Source organism: Scomber scombrus, chromosome 5 (assembly GCF_963691925.1).
Source record: "Scomber scombrus chromosome 5, fScoSco1.1, whole genome shotgun sequence".
NCBI classification, from domain to species: domain Eukaryota; kingdom Metazoa; phylum Chordata; class Actinopteri; order Scombriformes; family Scombridae; genus Scomber; species Scomber scombrus.
The window spans coordinates 23,463,063-23,486,184 of record NC_084974.1 but is presented as its reverse complement, the minus strand read 5'-3'; the positions used below and the strand labels follow the sequence as shown (position 1 = coordinate 23,486,184).

The following is a 23,122-nucleotide window of genomic DNA, read 5'->3' as shown; positions in this document are numbered from 1 at the left end:
GTTTCACACAGCTCGTGTCTTCTGAAACAAATCTCCTCTCTTTTTGTTCTAATGAATAATAAACAATAATGGATTAAAATGCTCATTTCTATTTTTCATCTCTTTGAACTGTGAGTTTGAGGTGAGTGTGTTTTATCTTTACAGCTTTTTTTCCCCCACAAACCATAAGACTCTTAAATGAGTAATACTGCACTTACGCACATCTTCACATCAGCTACCTTTTAAATTATTTCTAATGTTATTTATTATGATTTTATCAGGCACGTGATTGCACTTTATTTTAGTATAGCACTGGTCTTTTGCTGGTGCTTTATTGTCTTTTTAATTGTTCTTATGTGTTTCTTTGTTCTGTTTATTTATTTATTCTATTTCTTTTGCACTCTGGTCCTGAGAAATACATTTCATAATGTATTATTATGTATGTATTATCCCTCACATACAGTTCAGGGTCAAAATTGACCCATTTTTACATTTAAAAGCAGTAAATACACTCTAAATACTTCTTACTTTGAGCCTGAAATTTGATAATTCTCCTTAAAACATTTTAGTACAGCTGATATATAATTACGAGGGGATACTGTGAAGAAGCAGGATATAAACTGTATGTGAGGGTTAAATAGATATGGTTGGAATGACAAATAAATAAACTTGAACTTGTTTGGTTTGCCAGTTAAATCAACAACCTGCTTAAGCCTACAACAGTATAACTTCCAGTCACAGCCAGTCTTGTATGTGCCTGCACATTTTCAACAAGATAATTTGGATGATAACTAAGTCCAGTGTGTGCTTATGCTTTTACTCCTGCACCATCAGCACCGTGAAGCAGCAGAGGAGCACATTTTTTGAAAGGAGACGACATAAACAAATAGCTCCTGAGCGCTCTACAGAAAAACTATTTTTCTCCTGATTAAATTCATATTTTCAATGAAATATGAATGAACCAATCATTTTTTCTCTCTTTCACTTAAAGATGATGGCACTTCACTCAATAAAGATGTCAAGAATGCAAATTTAGACAATAATACAGACAAATATTAATTAAACCTAGCAAAAGTTCTGCCCTATTTTTTTTTTTTTGCTTTAATATGTTAATGAGGGCTACATGGTACCTGTACAGTATGTACGCAGCCTGGTTGAAAAGGGTTAAACAAGGCATAGGAAAACTAAAAAAGAGTAGCACTGCTCACTACAGTCCAAACATTACTGGATTTTTAAGCTGATATCTATGTTTAAGAGTTTTCAAAAATCCTGATAATTATATTTTAACAACTGTAACATCTGGTTATTTAAGATTTGTGACCTGGAAGTTTACTGAGTGAGACATTTTTAAAGTTGAAAAATGATCAGTCAGGGTTCATCGGTGGACAAACTATGAAACGCTGACCCAGTTTCTCCAACATGTCTTGCATTTGAATTTTGTATTACTTGGGGCCAACATATGAGTTTATACTGGTAAGCAGATGGCTTATTAAGAGAAAAATGTAAATGAGTAGAGAAATATAAATACAAATGTTTCCATACACGGTGCAAGAGGTAATTAAATGGTTTGATGACAATGGTTTGAGACATTTTGGACTGATGTGTTAGAGTGCTCTCCACCACCATCATCAAATAACTAAATATGCAAACATCTTTTGGAGCTCTAAGTAAAGTTTTCAGAGACTTGGAGAATCAATGCCAAAGCACAGTGAAGCGGTTTTACAGTCTAAAGGTGGACCTACTGTACACTTTAAGACAGTATGTTTTATGTATTTAATTTGTCACTGATCTGCGTCTGAGATGAATTAAAATCAAATAATAATGTAATCTTTGTCGATGTATCATTTGAGTTGTACTTCTCTGCGTCATTGCCCATTGTTACGACGCCCTTGATTAAAGTACCTAACTGCTCATATCTGCTGCTGACTGTACCGAGCCGCTCCCAGGTGTGATTCTGAGCACGCTGCTGTTGCTGCTGCAGAAAAAGAGCACTCAGTTAAATAAACCTCGCCTGGATAAATGAAGGTTAAAGAAAGTAATAGCTTGGAGCGGTGGGATCCCAGTGGAGACTGTCCAGAGATGGAACTATGTTCCCAGGTCGAGCAGGAATGAGATGTGCTTTGGATTATGAATGAGAGTGTGTGGAGGAATTCCCAAGAGTGGGGCTCGGAGCAGAAAGAGGTGCTTCATGAATACTAAACTTTGACTGTGGGAAGCCTTTCACCTGTTCTTTTGCCTTTGCAACAGGATGCTTAGGATAAGGGAAGCATGTAACTGGGTATACAGGGGGATGGATCAGATGTCGGTGTGTGTTCGTGTGTGCGTGTGTGTGTGTGTGTGTGTGTGTGTGTGGGGGGGGTTCAAACCAATTAACTTGCACCCCTGCAGCTGAATGAAAATAGAATACAACCGAATCTCAACTTTACTTGACTTCAAAGGTCAGGGCTCTCTCTTATCTCTGCTATCTGAGGGGGCGACAGTTAATTGTGCTGGCCTTGTTTTTTTGGGGGGGGGTTTATAGAGCCTCGGCACTGTTTAAAAGGAACTGAGGATAAACTGCACCACACAGCAAATTTAAGCACAGTTTTTACTGTCAGGAGGCAGAATACATTACCAAAACAAAAGTTCCTCGTCTGACTAGAGATTTATGATCAAAGGCATCATAAACTCAAAAGAGGCCTGCTATATGCAACAATAAAAGACAGCACCCTAAACAAAGAGCTACAAAGTGCTTTAAAAGAATTAGTGCTCATGCTCATTTAGACAAACTCACCATAACTGAAAAAACTTTTGGACCAATCACAGCCAAATTAATAATCACACCACAGCATGAGGGTGGCTGCAGCTGTCATACCAAGCATCATTTCTTTAAATATCAAGCCACTACCACTCTCCAGCTGCTAAAGTTAGAGTTAGTTATGTATTTCATGCAATACATGAACTGCTAACTGCTCCAGAAACACAAGTGAAGTGAAAAAATAAGACATGAATATAACAGGAAGTAAAGCAAGAGCAGCTGCAGTGAGGTGACAGCTACGAAAGCAATTCAATATAAATCATATTTTAAAATCAATTTGCTGCTACGACAACTAACCAAAAACAGACATAACGCATACTGTATTTTTGAGACCTGAGTCATTTATTAATGTCAGAAATCTAAATTGGAACTGACTGTGTACCTGAAAATAAAAACTGAACACTGTAACTCAATATAAACTCACAAAATACAGGTTGGCAGTCTGCTGTAATGTCCCTCTACACTGCTTTGGACAGCTAAGTCAGGTATAGTCAATGTCAATTACAGAGCTTTTTTAAACACCAAACAGGTCTATTAGTGTGTGTTAAAACATACAAAAGTACATAATAAACTACATGTGGACAGACATGAAAGAAACGGTTGTAGTAAGAGTAGACAGAGTTACTACCAAACATCTCGCTGTCGTTTAACTTAAAATCTGTTTAAAATGGCCTTTAAGTAACTGAGAATAGGCGATTTGTTATTCAGGCACCACCATTGAAGTTTTCTTTTTTATCCATTTTGAACTTGCTTCCCTTTTAATTAATTCCCTGTCGTGTCAGGCATGCCTTTGCTTGAATTGCAATCAAGTAATTGAAAACCTATTTTACCTCTTGAAGACAAAAAGGGTAGGCTCTGAACCCTCCTCTAGTCCTGGTATAACTATCATGACAGAGCCGAGACAAAATTGGAAGAGGTGCAGCCCATAAAAATATATATTAAATAATGGTGAAGATGGTTTCTCACAGGCAGGATCAAGTTTTAATGGCATGTTGTGACTACTGCTTGCAAGTGATACTACTACTTCTGCTGTTATTACTTGGATCGTAACTTTATGTGATGCAATGAATGATGAACACAGACCCAGGCGAGTTCGTCACTATGACAACCAAAGCTCACATTGCAACCAGGTGCACCCTCCCAAACTATTAATAACCAAGTGTTGAAACTTTTAAAAGTAAACTCAAAACCTACCTGTCCGGCCTGGCTTTGGATTACGAATTGTTTGCAGCCTTTTGATTCTATTTGCTCTTAAAATGTTGTTCTACTTTATTTTATGTTATTTTATTATTATTATCATTATTAACCATTAATCATTATAAGCCTGCTTTTTAATTTGCTCTTACCCTCGTTTTTTTTTAACTTCAGGGTCTTTGCAGGGTTTTATTCATCTGCCCCAAGGACATGAATAAAGTATCTATCTGTCTATCTGTCTATCTGTCTGTCTATCTATCTATCTATCTATCTATCTATCTATCTATCTATCTATCTATCTATCTATCTATCTATCTATCTATCTATCTATCTATCTATCTATCTATCTATCTATCTATCTATCTATATATCTATCTATCTATCTATCTATCTATCTATCTATCTATCTATAAACAACAAAGTCATTAAGTTCACTCAGGTGCTCACAATCCAACCTGCTCATTTACAAACTCACAAACTCACTCTCTCACCAACAAAAGGCACCAAGAAATATGGTCACACTAACAGACTGGTGGAGTTATTCACTGACAAAGTCAATAAATCATAAAGTTACAATAACATACATTTGATTGCACACAAGGGACCCTGAAGTTCTTAAATAACAGAGGCTTAATAAGTTTATTTGGCTTATGTCAGGGGATCAAGATATTTTGTTTTGACTTCTATATTTTAGTTTATATATATATATTTTAGCTTTTAATATGAATACAAAGCTGTTTGTTCACCCTTTCTCCTTGAATGTATAAGTTGGTGTAGTGCCAGCAGGATGTTGATGATTAGCCTCCATTTCAAATATTTATGTATGTCTGGGGCCTATGAACTAATTAAAATATAAATATTTTCCATTAAATCAATATTTAATTCAGCCTTTTTCCTTTCAGTTGGGAATACAGGACAAGTGCCTTCTTGAGACATTACTGGCCTCATATTATGTCATAATTTGTTAGACTTTCAGGGAATGGTAGATGATATGTATGTAAAAAATGGACATCACATGCCAAGTTTTTATCTTAAATGAATCACTGCTGTATAAGCGGCCTGGTGGCTCATTTGCATTAAAAAAACTAAAATGAGACAGGCTTTGCTATTAGGAGGCTTGTCTCCAGACACACATCAAAGCTCAGCGTGATACAAATATTGGTAGAACAGAGACTTGGACAGAAATACAGGAAGATGAAGCTGACGTAATTATAAAGAAAAATATAACACAGTGATAATTACTGATATGGCGTTAACTCATAGGGGAAACAGAAAACACAAACAGGTAAATACAAACTGCTGGATCTTACCTTGACCTCAATGAAGTCCGGCTGGCCCATAGCTATGAGCTCCGAGTAGGCCTGCATCTCCTCCACATTCCAGGACTTCACCAGCGTCAGTCTGTACACCGTCCTCTGCCTCTGGATGGACAAACAGAGATTGGATGATGCACAATGTCAGAAGTGTGAGAATATAAATAGGATATTGTAGCTGTTTTCTAAATGCATTTCTTCTATATTCTTCTTCTTTAACGACCACATAAGATAAGATAAACTCTAATGTCCCAAGGGAATTTGTCTTGGGCAAAGCTGCAGTCAAGCAACACATGACAAAATAATACATAATTGAAATAATACATAACTGACAGGACAATGCAGAGGTGCATTAATATGTAAAAAAGTGCTGCACACAGCTATAACTACACAGTTCTTTATATAATACAGTAATGATCAATAAATATGTGGATCACAAAAACAATGCAGTGGTGCATTTGTGTAAAAAGTGCTGCACACTGCTGCAATCAAACAATAAGCAATACAGGTAATAATCAATGTGATTCAAGACTGCTCAGACAATGCAGTGAGGTACAGAGATACACATCTAGCTTGAAGAAGATATTGCACATAACCCACAATAAATTAAGTGAGCCATAGTTCAGACTGCAAGAAAATAAATAAAATTTGCCAAGAAGACATCAAAGTTGAATGTGCTATTAATTCAAATTCTGACGGCCTCATGGCCTCTAACCTAAATTCTGATTGGTTGTCTGGGATTTGGGAAGTGGCTCATCAGGAGAGATGGTCAGCACCTGGATTGGTGTGAATGCTCCTTTATAAATAGAGCTCTGAGCATTTACTCTCTCTCTCTCTCCTGTTTGAGTTACTGGGTTTGTTTGAGCTTTGGTTATTTATATTCTTGTTTCATCTTACATTTATACACATTCACACACACCCATACATTACAAACATTACTGATGAACTGACATACATAGTTACTTTAGTTTAATTCAATAAATGTATGTTTTCTAGTTTAAAGTCATATGTGGTCTCCATCTTTTGTCCAACCTCTGAGCCAGGTTGTGACAAAATCAAGAGAGACAAACATAAGTTCATATACTCTGGCATTATATATATACAGTAAGTGTGTATGTATGAAAAGTTTCCTCAGAGAATATTGCTCACCATCAACATTACTGTTATTTAAACTCAAATGTTAGCATTATATTTTTTAATCAATAGTCACTAAAGCTCCCAGATGTCCTGAGACTATCAACTAGGGCCTGACTGATATTGGATTTTTGGTGTCGATGCCGATACGGATATTGGGGAGTAAAAAAATTCTGATATTGATATACCGGCTATATCTTATATATACAGAATATATATATATATATATATACATAAAGACGCTTTTTTTGGTCACCAAATACTTGTGACAATAATATACAATTGAGACATGAAATTTTAAAGTTTAAGCACACTGAAACAGTAAAGGGAATCCAATATGTATATATTACACTTGAATTTGGAAAACAGATTAAATATACATAAAATGCTGCCTATATATCTTTAAAACTAAATATTGGCACATATCGGACGGCATAAACAACCATACCGATATATCTGTGACAAGCCAATATCGGCCGATAATATCAGTTGACGAATATATTGGTTGGGCTCTACTGTCAACCACCTACTTTTTATATGAATTGTAACAGAGCTGTTAGGTGACAAATGCTCTAACAACTGCCGTGTTTCAGCGTATGTGCATACGTAAGGACTTCCCTGAACTGAATTCAAATTCATTGTCAGTACTTTGTGTACTCCAGGTTAATAGCTGTCAAAAATGTCCCTTTGTGCATCTGTAAAACACTGTAATTCCACAGCAGTATAAGCCAGTGAGCTTATACTGCTCTCATACGTGTCCTGGGTAAATATAAGTGCAGAAAACAGCGATGCTCACATTTCAATAGTATACAATTAGGTTATTGTTATAGCCGTATATCAGAAGAGAAAGGATTACCTAGAATGTGATAGAGAGGAAGAAAGGACAGGAAAGGAAAGATAAGCAGGGAAAGGAAGAGGCCAGAGGACATGAGATAAAGAATGACAATGGGAGAGGAGAGTGCACTTTCCCTCACTTACTCTTCAGAGCAGTAGGGAAGGGGATAATTGGCCAGTGGAAGCAGGGAGGTGAGGTATTTCAAGCTGCCTCTATTCCAAATCCCAGCGAACTGGCAGGGAGGCCAGGTGGAGGAGAGGAGGAGAGCTTTCAAACGGATAACAGAGAGGGATAAGCGCTCAGGAAGGATGGCGATAGAGCCCACCATGACACAGAGAATTGGGAATATGGAGTTGAGACACACAGGGAGAGGGGAAGAGGAGGGGGGAGGGGAGCAGGGGAAAAAAGAAGGTTTATTTTGGGAAGCTGGGAAGTTGCACAAAGGAAAACCATATTGTCACAGTGAGGTGTATATGCAAGGCAAGCACAGAAATACATGTGCAATCCCTCTGGGGAAAATGTAATCATACTAACTATCATGCTAAATCACCATGTATGTGAGTAAATATAATGTCTCTGTTTGGTGTTGTGTGGCTCATAAAATGTAATTAACTTAAGGGTTTATCATGCATTCATTTGATCAATGCAAATCATCACTGCTGTGTATTTAAGTGTGATATTAATTGGTCTCAGCAGTATTCAGAGCAGGAAAGTAAACATGTGTATCTTGTTGGCTGTCAATCAACTCCTGTCCCACTGGAGGATCACAACTGATCTTCAAGTTTCAAAAAACATCATTTTTTCATGCTAGTAAATGAATTTGAAAGAAAAAATCCACATGATGCTTCTATATAGTATATGACTGACATCTAATCCCCCTGCCTTGTAAATCACTGCAAATAATTGTGCACATTATTATTGGTGCTAAAATTTACAGTTTGTACCTACATTGAGTAGATTTAGTGGGTTTAATGCAATGTTTCCATTACATGGTACTGGCTTCACTCTACTCTACTTTGCTCTACTTGCATTTAATTTCCCATGTACAGAAGGGTTTGCAGAGATGACCGTCCCTGACTGGTCAAACACACAAAGTGCAGCTGTTTAGGACAGGGGGAGGATATTTCCTTTTTTATTTGTTAATGTTACAAGTCAGGCTTTATGTACACCTCTCCTGACTAATTTTGAAAAAGACAAGAGAAAAAGAAGAGAGAGAGAGAGAGAGAGAGAGAGAGAGAGAGAGAGAGAGAGAGAGAGAGAGAGAGAGAGAGAGAGAGAGAGAGAGAGAGATTGAGCAAGTAGCAGTATAGATAAAGCATGTGAATGAGAGAAATGTTATTTTTATCTGTTATTTTTTTTGTTTTTATCATTGTTTCATGGTAGTTACATTTTTTTTTTTTTAAATGTTCCTCATGTGTGTATGCTACATTTCAAGCACAGCTGTAATTTTTTGGTAAAGCAAGAATATGGGAACCGTATAGATAAGCGGTATGAGAGAAATTACTGACCAATCTTCTCCACTTTTTAATAACAGCTCAGTTTGCTTGGAACTTCAATGGAGGCAATGCCCAAAAATGTAGGTACCAGACACCAGATATCAGGTACTATTCACAACTTTTGCCAGAGGGGAAAATCACAAAAAGGGAGAGTAGAGTTGAACTGATTTGAGCTGGTACCATTCAGTGTAAAAGCGGCTTAAAAATTGGTATGCACATGAGAACGCTGGGCCAGAAAACCCTAATATTGTTAGACATTTGTTTGACACCGAGTTCAAGAGGTAATTCTTCAGATTGATGGCTCCACTGACTGTCAGACTATGGAGCAGTAGTCAAAATAATGAGATTCCAGGGAGCGCGCCAGCGGGTAAAAGTGTCAATCTCGGATTCAGCAGGACTCTGACCTGAACTGAACCCCGGTTAAACCTTTAGTCAATTAAAGAGTAGAAAACCAGTGACACCATCATTCCCACAATGTCAATAGGCTACACAGGATATGTTTTATGTCCACATCTTGTTTGAATGTTGTTTTAACAAGAAAAAAGGTAATTTAGCGAACTTCTACCAGTTAAAAGAACATTTAACACTATAAAAGGTGGTTGCTTTGCTTTTATTTAATGTTTAAAAATGTCGCTATGCATCTCATACTGTTGCACATTCAGTAATAGTCTAGATTAAAGAGGGTTAGGGTTAGAGTATCTATAAAATGCAGCACTGTGAATGCCATAGTGACACTATGGCGACAGAAATTGGATGCCTCAATTTCACACGAGTAGTATTTATTATATGACGCACTTAATTCTGATGATGTTGTTAATGATGATGTTCCTTCTTTTATGGCTCAGCCCTGCAGTTACTGATATTTGCTTGTTGGTGTGTGGTGAAAATGGTGAGATGCAATTAGAGTGCAATGATCCATCACCGTTGATTTGCTTCGAGGCATGCAGTTACTAAACACCTCAAGCTGAGGGGTAATGAATTTGTACTACCGTTTGCTAAAGCATTAAACAATGGGAAGACAGCCTATCACAGGAAGATGTAATAGAGGCTCCCTCTGAGAGATTTTACAACCCACATCTTTTTCAAGGTCGTTTCGCCAGTGTGCCTGTGTACCCCCCACCCCCCCACCCCCCGAGGTGGTGAGGTGCAGGTTGGGATAATGGACCATCTCTACACTCACGAAAGAGGAAAGGCTTGCAAGGTTATTGGTTGCAGAAGGTAGTCGTGGACACATATCACATACTTAATAGAAATGTTCACCTGTGGATGTTTTCTTTTTTTTTTTTAAAGGCGGCGGCAATGACATTATCAGCTGACAAAGCCAAAAAAATGTTAAAGGTTTGTTTCAAAGGAATCAATACAAAAGCCACTCTTACCCACTTGAATGAAGTGTTCAAGGCTCAAAGTGCTTTGTATCATTTATTTTCACATGCTTTCATCATAGAGGAATTTGGTAAATACAGAAAGAGACATTGCAATCGGTGAATACTGAGAAGATTCAATCATGGCTGCAGCTTTCATCAGTCGCTCTGATTCACTCAGAGCATAATAAAAAGATCTTCGGGTGTAGTAGAGATTCAATATATTTTCAGTGCACTGAGAGAGAGAACACTTTAAAAGGGAATTGTATTATAAAATAAAGTTTCTCTTCAATTCGATTTGAAACCACATCAAAAACATTATTTGTAACAAATCCCCCAAAATCTAGACATGTAGAGAAATATGAAACAATGAAATTGGGTGTCTCAACTTAATCTGACTTTTTCATTTTTATTGAAACTAGATATTTCTGACAAACAAGATACTCTGGTTGTGAGCAGCATCCCTCACCTGTTTGTCAACAACCATATTGGATGCAATCTCTCAAACAAAGCCAGTGCCTAGAATATACTTAATAATTTCTCTGTGAGCTGAGAGAACGAGAAACCCTGATGAATACAGAACACTAGGGAGAAGAAAAGCTGCAAATCATGAATATGATGCTTTTCTAGTTATGGCTGATAAGAGGAACTTATTATCTTAAAATGAGTGTACCAGGAACCAGGTCATGTTTTCTCACTTAGTGCCACTGAAAGGTAATCATTTCAAGCTCTCCATTACATCGTATCATTTGGTGCCAAGAAAATAAACAAAGACAAGATAATGGCCACTTGAGGCTGGCCATTCACATCAAACCCCCCATAAACCAGATTTGGTCTCTAAAAGTAACTTCCCAGTATTGTAACTGTAGGGGTGGAGGGGTAGGGAGGTTTATATGACTTACATTTCTATTAAGGCTTAAAGTTATGCATTATTAAGAAAGTGTGGCTGCTTTGAGTGACAGGTGCTACCGCAGAGACAACATTGGTAACATAACCATGGTGTAACCCCAAATTCACAGAGTATAGGCATAGCAGCCGCTATTTCAGTGTGTTTTTCAAGGAGTCGACTAACCAATGGGTGATGTCACAATGGCTACTTCCACTATTTTTTACAGTATATGCCTTTATTGGCAGGGAAACTTGCAGGATGCCATATGGTTGACAATTGCCAAAGGTGAATGAGCTCTACACTTAATCACAGACTCAAAAAATTGCATCCATCATCATCGACTGCAATGTATGTACTTGTGATGGAGTATTACAAAGACAAGATAATTAAAAAAACCTGATCAAGCTTGCGGTAATAACAAATCATTGTGACCTGGGTAAACTCAGTACTAAGGGCTTTATGGCCACAAAAACAATGCCATAATTCTTGTTTGCAGGGTTAGGGTTAGTAAAAGTGCCATAACCTCTATTCATAAAAACTGGTCATAGTTAACTGATACAGTGTACTGCCAACTGCCAATTATGATCACAGGTGAGCTTGGCATTGAAATACAGCAATTGTTTCAACTTATCTATTCAGGTAAATTTGTCTGAGCAGACATTTTCTTTCTGAGCAACACCTTATGTCGCAGTAACATAAACCCTCTTGATCACCTCACCTCTCTGATCTCCTGGCTTAAAAACCTCAAACTCAGCAGGCAGCTTACCTTCTCTCCCAGGGCTTTGAGGCTGTCTAGGAAACGTGGCCAGAAGTCCTTAAAAAGTGGTCGGTCAATCTTCTTTAGACTATCTTTGGTGCTCGCATCCACACTCACATACAGCTGGGTAACTGGTACCAGACTCCTGGAAATTACAGAAAATATGGAGGAGGATGAGAGTGATCCAGTTTGAGACAACAAGGCAGCACAAAAACTTAAAAGAGCCTTTGAAAACAAAAAAGAGAACAAAAAAGAAAACAAAAAGAATAAATCCCTGTTAACTGACTTTTTAAGTCTCACTCTCACTCAATATAATCAATGCTTTACACAATTATCTGAAGCAGATGGTTGTATTACTTCAACCTGAGACTAAGACTGGCAATACAGTGCAAACTGCTTATAGTGATGACGTCTGTCCAAGTCCATTTTTATTAGAACCATTTTTCCCAGTTTTCTTTTATCATGATGATAACCATTTAATCAACATTTGTATATTTATTACGTGAATATAAAGTGATGAAATGAACGTCTTCGCCATTTGTTGAATATTATTAACTGTTTCCAAATGCAGCACAGCTGTTTCAGATGCTTGTTGTTTTGCTGCTGTGTGTCATTAGCTCATTTTTAGGCAGTGTGTCATAACCTTCGAGGAGAATACGTTTTTCATTGAGAGAAAATGATTTTGTTCTTCTCCCGTCATGATTTCAATATGCACACAGCACCAGATTGGTTAACCAGCGGGTTACTACAACCCAATAATGGTGCCGCAGCCAGTAAATACATATCATATGTGTATTATGAGAGTATAAAAAAATGAATTACCGTTGATTTTGTTGTTTGTTTATTTTACATATCTTGTCATGTATGAAAGGACCAAAAATGAGCACTGCAGACAGTAAGCAGGCTACTTTGTTTACTATAGGCAAGTTATTTATACAGAATGTGTATATAAATGATTCAGTCACAAGCTTTTTGATCCATATAAGCGTTTTCTACTATATTTTGACTGAATACAGATCTGCTGCTCAGCTTTCTTTTCTCATCTTGATTCAATAACATACAAGCAACAACATGAAGTCAAACACTCTATACACTTGTGCTTAAAAGCAACAGTTCTATTGCGTAGGCAGATGAAGGAAAAAAAACGAGGGTGCAGTGAAGGAGGAAGCTGTGAAAAACTTGAGCGGTTCTCATGAATATTAAAAGAGGAAAGACAATAACTTATGAGTGTGTGTGTGTGTGTGTGTGTGTGTGTGTGTGTGTGTGTGTGTGTGTGTGTGTGATTGTGTGTGTGTGTGTGTGTGTGTGTGTGTGTGTGTGTGTGTTTGTGGCTGAGCTCTGGGACAATCTGTAAAAGCAGGAAGACACACCGTAGAAGTAAAGAGAGCCAGAAAAGTGTCAAAGATTCACTCGATTTAAACACGAGGAGGCACTACCCTTTTTTTTATATGCCTGAGATACAAATATTAACTGTGCAAGAGAGGCAATAGTGTAAAGATAAAAATAACTGAGCAATATTGCAGAACGTCAGGAAAAGTCAGTTATTTCTCCTTCTGGTGAAGCACCTGACAAAGAAGAAAAAGCTCCCTGTTATCAAAGCAAACTGCAACAACTCATCTTAAACCAGGAAGGGTCTGACAGACAGGGAAAAAAGGCTGATGGCTGCTGTCCTCGCTTTCAACCTGCTCCTTGAGTATATGATAAATCCGCCTGTGACAGTTACGTTAGCTGACATACCCGCTGTGTGTGAGCGTATGTCTGACAACTTGCAAGGCTTCTGGATGGACTGACATGGCACGTAGGGCAAAACATCTGGACACTAAACCCCAAGGCTAAGATTTACTAAGGCTTTGGTGCAGATGTGACACATTATGATCCAAAATGCATGTAGTATTGATCAAACTGAATAATGCAGTTTTGGATTCATCAAACTTGATTTTAAACTTGACAAACACGACACTGTAAAATCACTACAAGCTACAACTAAACCTTTTCTTTTACTTTATGCATTTGGCTGCAATTACCTTATGTATGTGTTGCCATCTCAATTTTTTAATTTAGCACCTGCAAATTTTAAGAAAGCTGTAAAAGTTATGTTTCTACCGCTGCATGAAAAGCTTTGTTTTATTTATTTATTTTTACATAAAAGGATGACAAGAAAGCATACAGATACTGCTCACCCGTAGCTTCCTGTTGGAAATAAGGTCTTCCTGACCTCAGTGTTTCCTCTTCAGACATTACACTTTTTATAGTGATGCTCACAAATCCTCCTGCATCTACAGAAAGGTGTGGGTGTGTGTATATATGAGTTGGTTTTCTCTTTTAATAATATTTAATACAGTTGGTGTAGGCGCATAAGGTGCCTAACATGCCTCTAAAAACTTCCCCACCACTGTCAAAGAAACAGATGCAGAAAGAGGAGATCTGACCTCTTGTCACTGGATCATGTTTAACTCTAAGACTACAGCAAAAACACCTGTGCTGCATCTGTGGCATTACTTACAGGTTAATTACTAATGCCCCTTTTTGTCCACACAGAAAATGAGTTTTCCAAATCAATTCACTAAATATATATATATATGTTTTTTTAAAGAGGCAGCAGCTGGTGGTCTAATGGCCACTGTCTATGAATCTTCTCAGTCATCCAGGTCATGGTTATCAGAGGACGGTTGAATCAAGGACAACTGGATTTTTGAGTATCTACAAATGAGTCCAGTTTAGCAGTCAAGCACAGGATTCAGCCATGGTGAATGCCACCAGGTCAGTTCACTCACTTATCCTTAGCTGTATCTGGTCATACAGACAGTTTCAGTTGGGCTGAGGTTTTGACGTATCCCCCTCTGAAAAACTATTTTGAGCACCATAAATAAAGTTTGCTCCACTGTTTTGGACTCTTCTTGTTAAAGGAGACACATCACTGGTAATTGTGGAGACTAAACCTTTGATCCTTCCTTCAAGGGAACAATCTAACTGCTAGGGCACACTGATGCTGCTTACTTTCCAATTCATCAGCCCCAAACTTCAAAGGAAAGTGCTGGTGGAAAGAAGGGAATAAGAAAAATACTACATAAATATACTAAAGCCACAGCAGATTGTCTGGAGTGGTGTTTCAAAATTCTGGGAATTTTCTAAAGTGGAAACTTTTAATGGGAATAAACAGGAATTATATGGGACTTAACGGAAATAAACTGGAAATTTACAAAATTGGATGTTAGCCTATGACAGGGAAAAAAACATCTTGTAGCATAATCTTGGTTAAAGCAAGCAGATTTAATGCAAATACAGTTGAATATCTACCCTATTCCTCAATCACATGCACATAGCACATTACTTAGTGCAGGGCCACACCCCCTACATGTTCTGTGCTTTCCTCCATCACATGCACACATGATTTCTAGAACCCTAAAGTTAGGTTTATTTTACTCAACAGTCATGTTTTTGTTGTTCAATGAAAGAATTGATTAAAGTTCTAATCACAAATAAATCAGTCAAATGTTTATATTTATGTGTGTATACAGTTGATACAGTTTGTATAAATTACCCAAAATTCCCAGTGAATTCCCATAAATTCCCATAATTCCCATGGAAAATTTCCAACTTGGAATATTTCCAAAATTCCCTAGTTTAACTTCACATGGAAAGTTTCTGGAAATTTACTGGAAATGTATTGGAAATTTCCCGCCCTTTTGCAACCCTAGTATGGAGTGGGACATACTAAATATAAGAAATATACTACCTAGCACAGCCACACAAAAAAATCTAAATTGTGTCCATTTAGCTTTCCCAAAATTCCCATGGAAAATTTCCAACTTGGAATATTTCCAAAATTCCCTAGTTTAACTTCACATGGAAAGTTTCTGGAAATTTACTGGAAATGTATTGGAAATTTCCCGCCCTTTTGCAACCCTAGTATGGAGTGGGACATACTAAATATAAGAAATATACTACCTAGCACAGCCACACAAAAAAATCTAAATTGTGTCCATTTAGCTTCTACCTGATTTCCTTGGGGAACTGTGCATTGGTCACCAGGAAACTGGAGATGTGGTGGGAGTGGAGGAGGCGGACGAAGGCGTTGATCTCAGGGTACATGATTGGCTCACCCACCAGAGAGAGGGCACAGTGCTTGACTGCCAAGCCCTCCTCATATCGCTCCGGCTTCACTCCAGGAACACCTAAAGGGAGAGGAGAGAGGTCAGCGGCTGAATAAAAGGTAGTTTGGAAGTCAATTTCACCTTTGACTTAATGTCTCCTAACAATAAAATGAAAGGTCTCACATGTGGAAATATATATGTCACAGCGCTGCCTATATGTAAATTAAAAATGAGAGAAATAACAGCTTGAGGTCAAGCTTTGAAGTGAGGTCAACGTGATTGAATATTTAGAAACAAATAGGCACAAGAGAGAGACGTGGTGCTTATGAAAAATGAGGAGGGGAGAGGAGAGAAGATCGGATTTTCCCACTATTCATTGGATCCACAAGATTAATTGACTATTAAATGTTTGATCACTATATACGGAATAAGTTAAATTGATTTCCTGACCCAATAAAATTGCTATTAGACAGAAGAATGAAGTCTGGCTTTTCATTAGTTAATGGCAAAAATATGACTATCTGATCGTTGAAAGCTCATATTTGAATCAGGACCACAGGCCACCAAATTCACATAGACTTTAAAAACGCATTGGCTACCAAGGACAAGCAAAATTAGAGTAAAGTGTGGTAAAGGGCTAAGCTCTACGGGCACACTGGGCTCATAAAGTGTGTGCAGTATGTTTTCATGCGGGGTAATTTCTTTACAGTGGTAAGTAGCTCTTTTGGCTTCATGTGCCATTGAACAACTCTCATAGGAATGAACGGGGCCCCACCTCTGACGCTGTATCCAGATCTCTTTATACATCCATGCATAAATGGGGCAGCATCATTTAAGCTTGCTCTCTGCTGACAGTATTATCTATTAAATGCTGTTTGACGTGGTAAGAAATTAATTGAGACTGGGAATAAACAAAGTGTAAAAGCTTAGGATATAAGCCTCATACACTGTCATGGGGATTTAATGTTATATTGCTGTAAAAGCACATGCAATAATTCTTAATTACATAAAAGTTTGCGTGTGAATGAATACGTTTATAACATTTTCTATAGCTGAATCACAGAAAGTTGCTATTGTTTAAGTTTTTGTTCTCCTTTCAAGGACAAATTACATCTCACAACAGCTGCAAAGCCATCTAACAACAAACTGTCCCCCATGAGAGGTCCCATTTAACTCTGTTCATAACAGCCAGCAAAGGAGGATAGTGCACGTCTGTCAAGGCAAGAGTGGAGTGTGAAATCTCATTAAATGTATATATATCTTCTGTATGAGCGATGTGAAATTCCATTACATCCTCACATCGTTCGTTCCCTAGAGGTTTTTTCTGAAGGACTCTATTTTTTGAAGTGGATCACTCAGATAAAAATCAAGTCTATATGCAAGGAAGTTCGCCGCAATTATGAGCGCAGTGTAATGATGGCGACTGAATTAAAAGCTGCAGAATTGATTGAAGTGAAGACAACTATTATCTAAGACCCTCAATGTACCCTGGACTTAACCTGTATTATTTTTATCTTTGACTCAAGGAAAGGATCTGCTTAACACAAAAGATGGTAAAGAAGCAATTATTCTCTAGTTTCAAGCCGTCTTCTCCACATCTCGTTTGATGGTGTGTAATTAAGGAAACACGCACGCAGAGCTCTTCAGGTGGTAGCATTTGGTGTCAGCTCGGGAGCAGTGTGAAAGTACAGTATGCATGACTGGAGTGTGTCGCTTTAAAAGATTCAAAATGCTGTGTTGTAGCTGAGAGAATCACAGAACCAAATGTTTAATTCATGCGTTGACTCTGCTATAAAAGTAAGAACATCACCAGGCTTCTTTTTGATATGCAAATGTAATGCACAGCAACATAAACTAGGCTCATGTTCATTTGAATTCTCCATAATGCCCAGAGGACATGCTCATGCAGGACAGTTAAAGTGCCAAGCAAACAGCACATACTGCATGTTATCATATGTACTGATAACTGCAAAATGCATCAAAACAAACAAACAAACAGACAAACCAAACACAAAACTGGCCAAGAACTCCACCAACATCAAAAAGAGCTTCTATTAAAAGTGTATCCAAACATATGTGACATTCATGACCCAATGAAACTTCTTGGGAAACTTTTTTTTACCCAGTGTTCAATTGATTTATCATCTAAAATGATCCATAACTGCATTATTATGTCACACTCGCACCACAACATCCTGTTTCAATAATCCAGTAGAATAATAACAGAGTCTATTACATTGAATAATCAACACAGACAAGAGTATCATTTGAAACACTCCTCTATACATTTTGAGCCTTCCGGCCTCAGGTAGCAGGATGCAGATGTTTATTCCCAGTTTGGTCATCAAAATCACACTATAGTCTTTACGAGGAGGGGAGCATGGCTTTAAACTGCATTTTCCACCGTGTAATGACAGTCTCATATAATACGCTTTCTGCAGTGGACTTCTTCCAAGTGGGGTATAGGAAAATGACTAATAACCTCCCCTTATAAACTGTTGCATGACATTTAAACTACTATTTGAGGAGTCCTTTTAGGCAGGAGATAATCAGGTAGTCAGAAGAGAAACTAATATATATATTTTCACAGTGAGGCTTTTCTGTGGCATTGTCTGGATAGTGCATTGCACTACACATTGTAAAATGTATTACTGTCATTGGTAAATGGAGTTGAAGGCTCCCTAATGTGATTTTACAGAGCGACTGGAAAGAAAATTATGGATAATAATGACAATGACGACTTGTGCTATGCTCAAGTATGTTTTCAATAAGAATGGCAAAGCTTTTCTTTGTAAAAGCATCTGAAAATGTGCTTTCTTTTATTTTCAGCACAAAACCTCATGGCCCATTTTGTGACTAATGTATTTTGTTTTTTTACAATAAGCCAACAAAGAAGCAGCTTACTGTCAACATAAGCTTATGTGCGCTTTTCTCCCTATTATGATCTCATCAGAAAATTACATTTTCTGTTATTGCATGCATTATAATATATCATCAATGACTGCTCTGATTATGATATTAGCCATTAAGCATCCCTTTGAAGAAGATACGTCTCAGAGGCTTTTAGCGTTTGGCATCTATATCATTTCCTGAGTACAATGGCTTCACTGTTTCATAATGGGATCAGCAGTGGTTTTGAGGTTAGAGCGGCAGCCTTCTGACTTCAAGGTCGCACGATCGAGCCAGTTCTTAAGAAAACTTTGGCCGGAGGTACAGTCATGCATGTCGACTACTTTGATGTCAACGTAAATTTTGTTTGTTAAATTGAACAGCAGGTACCATGGGTGAAAAGTAAGCCACAGCGCCAGTGGCTGTGGATCTCAAAGGAAAGTGCTGGTACTGAACAGAAACAGAACATAAATCAACAATGAGCTGAAGAGGGAAGAAGAAAGTTTGGCAAAATGAGTTTGGGCTTGAAGGGAATGGTCTTTGTTTGTGTGTCTGTGTGTGTGTGAGTGAGTGCAGCTCTGTCTGGACTGACAGGAGTCTGCACAACAAATTAGTTTCATGTCTCAATGGCTGCTCCGCCACAGTCATGTCACAAAACCAAGAGTTATCTTAGAAGGATGCAGTTGGGACTGAGTGGGGCAATAAAAGAGCTTATTTGCTGAACCGTAGTTAACTTTTAAGAGAAAGCATCTCAAAATAAAGCACTGCTGAGAAAGATAAATCTATTTAGGCTATGTGCCTCTGTTATGTGGTTGTCTGAAAATATGGTAATAAAGTATCAGTGATCATTTGTGCAGGTCACAACAAAACAACAACACAATGCAACACTAACGAGAAAAAGCAAACCATTCAGTGCTGAAATAATCAGCAAATTAGTTGTTCAGCTGTAATATTAATTAACAATTTTGGTAATCAATCATTCAATTATTATTCATGAGGCATTAATGTCAAATTGCTGATTCTAGCTTCTCCGTTCTGAAGATTCTTTGCTTTTTCTGCTTTATATCAAGTTAAATATTTCTGTATTTTGGATTTGAGGTCAGACAAAACAAGCAATTTGAAGACATCCTCTCAGACTCCAGGATGTTTTTTTGACATTTCATAGACTAAATTACTTATGCATTAAGCAGTTTTCAGATAATTACAGGTTACTGATTTCTTAATAAGAAGAATGAGAATTTTAGAGAAGATTATTTCTTGCCGTAACAAGTATTACACTGCACAAGTACTAATTTCAAAGCCAGTTTAAAACCTTTAAAGCCAAGCTGAATAAAACCAATTCCCAGTGATCCATACTTGTTTACTTTAACGAAGGTCTGATAAATGTGTCAACACCATGTTTTGACAACATTTCTCAAACCCTCTTAAAGACAAACCTGCTTGGGGAATACTCATCTAGTGATCGCTACATTTTTTTTTTACTGAGCTTTGGGCACCCAATCAGCCGTATTCAGCCAATGATGGTAGCAGCCAGAGAAAAGAAGTCTCAAATACCAGCAGATTTAGTACAAATAGTACAAACGGAGGCCTAAAGAAATGTAATTAAAGGGCTAATTCTTCCAATATTCAAGTCCAATATTCATTAGTATTCTGGAGAACGCTGTGTGATGTGCAGGAAAAATGCTGATAGAAAATGTAGAGAAAATAAAGAGAGTAAAGACACAGTGGTGCCAGACAGTGGGATTAAATGATGTGATGGTGACAAGTGATCGAGGTAGGATAGAAGAAATGTGATAAAAGCAGATGAAACATCATCACTTTTGATCTTAACTGTGCTTCTTTGAACACACAAAGTTACAAGAGGTCCCGAGGAGTTAATTGAAAAAAAGGAGACAAAGTGTGCATGAGAAATATATCACTGTGTTGTATTTGTTACCATCTGCCTGCTCTTAGGTGTCCCTGTTGCCACAAAAAACAGGTATAAAAATTCCTTTGTACCTCTTTCATCCAAGCGTTGAATGCTAGTGGAAAGACGAGGTAATTGCAATTGTTGTGCTCACTATGGTGATAGATTTAACTTAAGGTGTAGTATTTAACTCTAATGTTTCTCTGTCTGATGCTGATGTCCTGTATTAATTATATGATATTGAAATTGTCTTGTGGTGAGGCGACAATATAATTTATTGTCAATATTTACTGAACTTTTGCTATTTGTATGCCCTGTGGGGTTACAGGGACAATCCGAGCCTGCTCTAGTGGAGCTTAGACTGTGTGTTGTACATGAGTGCAGACCACCTTATGCTGTATTTATGTCAACTGTTGTATGTTTCTGTGTTGTGTGTTTTGTGTGTTTTTATGCTTGCTGCAGCACAAAATGCCAACTTTAACTTGAACTTGTAATTGTGGCAGTGATTGTTTGTGTATAAACTAAACTTTATGATGTGCACGCAAAAGTGTTGAGTGGATAGATATACAGATAACCAGATACCAGACTGCTAAAGAAACAGAGTTACACATAGATATGTCACGAGGGAGAACAATAATGGTTGCATATGTCACGCTGGAGCACCGACCTCTAAACTGTCGAATCATGTTCTGATGCTTCTCCAGAGCATCCTCCAGGATCTTCTCAGCAGGATCCATCTTCCAGCGCCACTCTGTGCCCACAGGGTTGGTGTGATGTCTTGTAGTGGCACACAGGTAAACAGAAAAAGGAAAACAGCACACATACTTTAACCATCAGTCAGTGATGATACTTGTTCTTTGCCTGTTGGAGCACTAAACCTGAAGTAGCTGAGACCAAAAGGAATTTCTCACATTTAGGCTGTTAAGACTGGGGTCATTTCACACAAATAAATACATATGTCACTAGATTTAGAGGAGCATCCACATGATTCTGCAATGTTGTGTTGTAAATATGTCCTTTATCTTTAAGTGGAAATGACAGATCGGTTTGAGAGCGGCATTTCGCTTCCTTGTATGCTGAAAGTATATTTGGAAGTGACAATAAAATTGATTCTGATACTGATTCTGAAGCGTCAAGCCCAAAGAAGTTTACTCACAAAACTGGATTGAATTTTGAGGTTTTACCTTTATAAAAGAAAAAATAAAGTAAAGGATGCATCTTATTGTAAGGGATCGCACCTCCCTTGGGTGTTAATAACACCTTCTGGTTGTCTATATTTGATGTCTAGCTGCAACAACAAATCCTGAGGCTTCACAGATTTCAGATGGTCTTTCACATGCATATGCACACACTCGCACTGCACATACTGTCCTTGCCTGTCAAATCTTAGCCCACCTGTTGCTACAGAGAGGTGGCTGTTGAGGGCAGCGGCAACAATATATTTGTGCCCTGAATTTGCTTAGTTCCTGTCATCCCACATCGCTTCCTTAGGAGAGACCAACACATCTGTGGTGACAAGGAAGCAGTTCGCCACAGCAGATTCTGACAGCGACCTTTCAGTGTTCAACATAGCTGCCTTTTCAAACGGAAATTGAGGGGAGCGAAAGACCCCGTCTCTCACGGATGTCACAATGAATCAGTGTCCACCTTTAGGCATCGTAGTTACGCCCTCCATTAGTTTTCTCCATGAGAATCATTAGATCATTGATCAGCGACAGGGAGTTTTCTGGACATACAGGTAATAATCCCCAAATGCCATAAAAAGAGGTTTACTTGTGGTAGATTCTGCTACGGTTCAAGTAGCCATATGACTCTTGAACTATACTCTTTGAGCAACTAATTAAAATTCAATATAAGAAAACTAATTAATGTGACAGTTGTACACTTTGCATTATTTAAAATGATTAAATTAATTCAGGAAAGCAGCAGAAGCAAATAAATAACAAAATGTTAGGGGTAACGCCAGATTTAAGCATATTTAAGCATAATCCAAGGGGTTAATGATTAATATTTCAACACCAGATTACGTCGTTGCAGCACAAGATGCATGTATTGCACACAATCAGGCCTTTTCATGCTTTAATTATATTTTTCTGCAATAACTGCGTTTATATTTAAGGTGACATAGGTCTACCCACAATCTAATAGAGCTAGCATTACATCCAGGTAATTATAACGTTATTTCACAGTCACGATGCCATGCAATCACACTGTTTACATTCATATATTTATAGAAAACGGCAATCTGGGTGAGCAGGATTGCAGTAAAAGGTGGCTTTTGCTCGATGAGGGTTACTGAAAAGGAGAACACCACTGTCTTTTTTTACTTGTTGTTCTCACTATCAACTATCTCTACCAGCAACAGGAATCTTGGAGAAGCAAGAAGAAGCAGCTCCAAGCTCATTTTGGATGGTTTAAACGCAGGGCTGTTTTCAGTCTGACTCCCAGCGTAATGTGATAATTTGCAAACAATGGCCA

General features: G+C 37.8%; 1 protein-coding gene across 1 annotated transcript in view; it reads right to left on the bottom strand.

Annotated features, from left to right (window-relative positions):
• Window positions 1–23,122, bottom strand: part of tyw1 (tRNA-yW synthesizing protein 1 homolog (S. cerevisiae)) — a gene marked incomplete in the record, with an annotated part of 62,482 nt that overhangs the window by 19,476 nt on the left and 19,884 nt on the right. Inside the window, 4 exon segments of the mRNA XM_062419248.1 lie at window positions 5,281–5,391; window positions 11,765–11,900; window positions 15,753–15,930; window positions 21,312–21,421. Coding sequence (XP_062275232.1) covers window positions 5,281–5,391; window positions 11,765–11,900; window positions 15,753–15,930; window positions 21,312–21,421 — 535 coding nt within the window.